The 5123-nt window shown below is 41.5% G+C and overlaps 1 protein-coding gene across 1 annotated transcript; it reads left to right on the top strand.

Annotated features, from left to right (window-relative positions):
• Positions 1-88: 88 nt before the first annotated feature.
• On the top strand, positions 89-4887 carry LOC121939062 (activating molecule in BECN1-regulated autophagy protein 1-like; the record flags this gene model as incomplete). Its single annotated transcript, XM_042482197.1, has 6 exons — positions 89-228; positions 1265-1450; positions 3003-3083; positions 3663-3763; positions 4019-4129; positions 4699-4887. Coding segments are annotated over exons 1-6 (712 nt in total), but the record flags the coding sequence as incomplete, so codon positions are not given.
• Between the last annotated feature and the right edge of the window lie 236 nt (positions 4888-5123).

The raw sequence follows: 5123 nt of genomic DNA, 5'->3' as shown, positions 1-5123 counted from the left end.
ATGTTTTTGAAAGAAATCAAATCAGTTTGCTTAGGTTTCAAAGGGTTTAATACTCGTGAAAGGTGACTGAAAGCAGCACAAGAAAAGTGATGTCTGCGGGTTTGAAAGGGTTAATACACCTGTCGTGTTTCTTTTATACAGGCGACTGTTGGAATCGTCTCTGTTATCATTGTCTCGCTATGACATGTCGGGATCGCGAGACCACCCTATTTACCCTGATCCAGCCAGGTACACTAATACACTTCATTTACCCTGATCCAGACAGGTACACTAATACGCTTCATTTACCCTGATCCAGACAGGTGCACTAATACACTTCATTTACCCTGATCCAGACAGGTGCACTAATACACTTCATTTACCCTGATCCAGACAGGTACACTAATACACTTCATTTACCATGATCCAGACAGGTGCACTTATCGTGCGTTTCCACCAGCATGTCGATTAAGTTCACTTCAGTGTGCATTTTTTTTGCGTTACCATTGTAAAAAGTTTTGGATGGTACCTTTGGAACTATTTCTTTGTAACTGTTCTTCTTTTTGGTCACCCTTCTATTGGGATACCTATCACACAGATCAGGTACTAAAATGTGGAATTTGAAATACTGCAATTTGTTTGGTCAGTAGAGAGTTGACATTTAGAGCTGAGCTGTGGCTGCCAAGTTTTTCATACATTAGTAAACTGTAACTTTAAAGTTACTATTACAAAAGAGAAATCACTAAATTTCTTTCTTTAAAAAAATGGCCAAAATTAATCGTATGTGGTCAGGCATCTAAACGTATGCAATTTCAAAAACCATTCATGAAAAAAATCCATATTGTCGAAGCTGTCAGCGTGTCATCCTTTTATTTTTCAATTGCCATGGACATCCTGAAACCGGGATGTTTTTGGTGAGCTTACAAATATGCCATTGAAAGGGACTTTTACTCCAGCCTGCTCTTTTTTGTTACGAAAATGTGGGTGTGTAGCCCTGTTTTGTGGGCGATAATCGGGATGAAGAGTACTGTCTGCGGTGGAAACGCTAAACCCATCCAGGGTCTTGGTACTTGTTTGTATGGGTTACTTTTGGTTCCAAAGGTACTGTATCGAAATTTCTGATGGAAACGCAGCTTAATACATTTCATGAAATCTTGTAAATGAAATGTGTTAAGCTGCAGACAGGCACATACATACACTTTATTTTCCTCAGTGTTACATCTAATCCCCGTCACACCTCTGTTGTTAAAAGGATGAACCTGAACTTGTCCTCCGTGTTGTCCAGACTTTCCCCAGCTGCTTACTACGCCCAGAGGATGATCCAGTATCTGTCGAGGCGGGACAGCATCCGCCAGCGATCGCTTCGCTACCAGCAGAACCGCCTACGGGCCATGTCGTCCTCATCCGACAGTCCCGCCAGCAACCCGTCCAGCTCCATGGACAACAGCGATGTGGACTTTGAGGAGCTGGAGTGAGTTTTGATTCTGTCTCTCTTGCATGGGTCAAACTTGATCTTATCACATAAAACCTGATGATATTCACAAGAGGATTGCATGACTTTTTTTCTTTTTAAGAAACTGTATTCCTCAAAGCACCAGCCGAGTGTGAAGTGCACCCCTAACGTCACTGCCCGGCAAATAGTGTCTGTGTGCTTCTGTGCGATTTGCTTATATTTATATGAGGTTTGCAAACATTTACCACAACAATAGACCCTTTTTACCCAGTGAGCCTTGATCAGGGTTCCTGCAGAGCCTTAAAACTTCCATACAGTCTGTTTCAATGTCTTATACAAGTTTTGTATGGTCATGAAAAACCTGGAAAAGTTTTGGCATTTGGAAACAGCAACTTCAAGGTAAGGCTCGGCGATATGGAATAAAGTCTGATCACGCTCATTTTTTTCATATCAGTCGATATCGATTTTTATCACGATATCCATCAAATCAGTATTTCTGTGGAGCTTAAAGGTTCCTTTGATTCCTCAGTGAGATATGAAGATATAATCAGGTTCATTTGGGTTTAAATATTTATTTTCTGTCAGACATTGAACATGACAAATATACTGTAGAGCAGCATCACCAGCTGCAGGACCTATTCTACTAAAACTCACAGAGGTCCAGGTACTAAAATGTCCTCCCAGCAAAGGTCCGAGCCTCATACCTAAAATCAATATTGGAGTGTAATAACCATATGATTTATTATCATTTATTAAACTTTCCAGCATTATATCAAAATGAAAAGCTCCATCTGAAACACACTTCAGGTAAATTGAAGCACATTGTGCTGATAATAGGCCAACCTCTCCTGACTGCAGGACTCTGACTTCAGCTTCTGTCAAACTTCTGTGCTGTTAATCATTTTACTCAGGAATTAAAAACTTTTGAGTCGGCCTACTTCTCCTATAGCTGCCGACAGCCTGCCGACATTCACAGTTAGAGAAAGGCTGAAAATAAGCTCATGTGCTTGTGGTCCCGGGCCCCCAAAACATTACATCTGCCCCTGGTAATAATAATGAGAGCTCAGCGCGAGCGGCCGGATGAGACACGGAGCGATGCGTCCTGCTGTTTCTAAATAATCCAAAGTCTGATTAAATTATGCTCAGACATTTACGCAAAATGTTTGCAATTTCACAAATCCATGTTGAAGAAGCTGACAGGTATGCTTTTGTTTTTCAACTGCTGTGGACGTAGAAAAACAGAGCTGTGATGGATATATGAAGCCCACATCTCAACAAAAATCTGAACTTTGAGATCATATATGCCTTTTTTTTTTTACATTTTAGCCAAATGTCCAGTGACCAAGAATCAGAGATTTAGTTTTGTCCTGTAACTTGTCAACAGAAGCTTTAAAGAGGTTTCTGTTTTTTTTCTTTCTTTTGCTAAGAGGAGAAGATGATTTTTCTCTCGTAATTATTTCTCTTTGTTTTGGTACAAAGACGTTTGCGATTGTCAAACTTTGACCTGTATACTAAAGCAGTGCTTGTATTTTAGTTTTTCTATGTAGACTCACCATTTTCTTTATTCCAGTGATAACGGAGACAGAGCGAGGCACAGGACTCCACGTAACGCCCGGATGTCTGCTCCGTCTCTGGGTCGCTTCGTCCCTCGGTGAGTCGACTGTAAGATCTGATCCTGACTTTAACTTTTCTGCTTCGTCTGAGCAGAAGAGTCTGCAGACCATGATCACTTTTATTAAATACCATCAATAACGTTCCTGTGAGTTCGCATGATGAAGGAGACCTCAACATGTACAACAGTGATGCGGATCGAGGGCCAAATGTGGCCCCTGATCGGGTGGTCTGGTGGCCTCCCAACCATTTTCTAATTGCCAATAAAAATAAAGTGACTGACTCTGTGAATAGTTTTTGTCCTTTTTAGGTTTGACCCCACAGAGGTCCTAGATAAGACACTAATGTCCTAAAATACTAGAAATGTCCTGAAGTCCTAAAAATGTCCTAAAATTTGGTAAATGTCTTAAAATCCTAGAAGTGTCCTAAAATCCTTGAAACATGTATGGGGCCACTGTGAGGGCCCCTGGCCTCCTGTCATTTTGAAAAAGTGTCCCCTAAACAGAGCCGGTTGAGTGTCCCTGGTGATCCTGGATTTGCACGTTTTACTTTCACGTGTTTTCAGTTTTTCATCGTTTTGAGGTTTGGATTTGAAGGGTTTTGTCGTGTCGTCCTCCAGGCGTTTCCTCCTCCCTGAGTACCTGCCCTACGCTGGGATCTTCCATGAAAGAGGACAGCCCGGCCTGGCCACACACTCCTCTGTCAACAGAGTCCTCGCTGGTAAACACACACACACACACGCACACACTCACTTTACACCGCTACCAAAAATACAGTTTGAGATTTGGAAATCACGCCCAGCTGCCAGAGCCGGAGGACGGTAAGGCCGGTAAGGTTCAGTTCGAGCGACAGAAACGTTCGGCTCTGAAGTCTGACGGACGGGGGCGAACAGCGGTTCATCTGAGCCTGTTTTTTTGTTTTTCCTCTGCGTGATCACGTTTAACACTGACGCCGTTCACTTCCCGTCTTCCTCAGGCGCGTCGATCGGGGACGGCCAGTCTGCAGTCGCCAGCAACATCGCTAACACCACGTACCGTCTGCAGTGGTGGGACTTCACCAAATTCGACCTGCCGGAGATCAGCAACGGTACAACAGCAGAGACTGTTAATGACGCAGAGACTCATTGAGCTTTAAATAGATGTTCAGACTTTTTCTTTTGATTCAAGCAGTTTTTAACTCTGTTTATTTTTTTTTCCTTTTAAAAAAATTGTCATATTTATAGAAACATTTGTATTATTATTTTAATATGTTTTGTATTAAATAGTAATATTTTTCTTTTTAAGACTTTGGGCAATTTTAATTGAATAAATTTGGCAATTTAATTTTGGGTGATTTTTTTAAAATGTAATTTTTTTAATTTATTTTTGGAAAGGCATGTTTTTGTTTGTTTTTTTTAAGTCAATATTACACTATTAATTAAAATGAGAAACTTCTCCATAAGATCAAATCAATTCGAGGTGGCAGATGTTTCATATGTGGCAGGTTTACCACAGAAAAATAAATAAATGTTCGGGGGAACACTGACTTGATAACAGTTATAAAACGCCAAAACACTAACTTCAAAACACTCTGTGATGTTGAGCCAGATGTCAACAGCTTCATTTTAAAAACGTACAAATGCTGAAGAGTAATGTGTCTGTCTGTCTCCTCTTCAGCTTCAGTCAACGTTCTGGTGCCAAACTGTAAAATCTACAACGACGCGAGCTGCGACATCTCTGCAGACGGTCAGCTGCTGGCGGTCTTCATTCCCAGCAGTCAGCGGGGTTTCCCAGACGAGGGCATCCTGGCCATCTACTCTCTGGCTCCACACAACCTGGGAGAGATGCTCTACACCAAGAGATTCGGTACAGTGTCCCCAAACCAGGGCTGTGAATACTTTTACTCCATGTTTGACACCAACACTCAGAAGTCATTATTCTGCCTTTAAGCTGATGTTGAAATAGAACAAAAATTAAACGTTTATCTCCAGAAAAGTCCGGTTTGCATCAACCCTCAGGGACTCTGAGGTGCATTTTAAGTATTTTTTCATTCTTCCTGTTGTGATAACTGTGTGTGTGTTGATGCATGTGTCCTAAATGTA

Source organism: Plectropomus leopardus, unplaced genomic scaffold, assembly GCF_008729295.1.
Source record: "Plectropomus leopardus isolate mb unplaced genomic scaffold, YSFRI_Pleo_2.0 unplaced_scaffold4053, whole genome shotgun sequence".
Lineage (NCBI taxonomy): Eukaryota > Metazoa > Chordata > Actinopteri > Perciformes > Serranidae > Plectropomus > Plectropomus leopardus.
The sequence above is the reverse complement of the archived record's forward strand: the minus strand, read 5'-3'. Positions and strand labels throughout refer to the sequence as shown.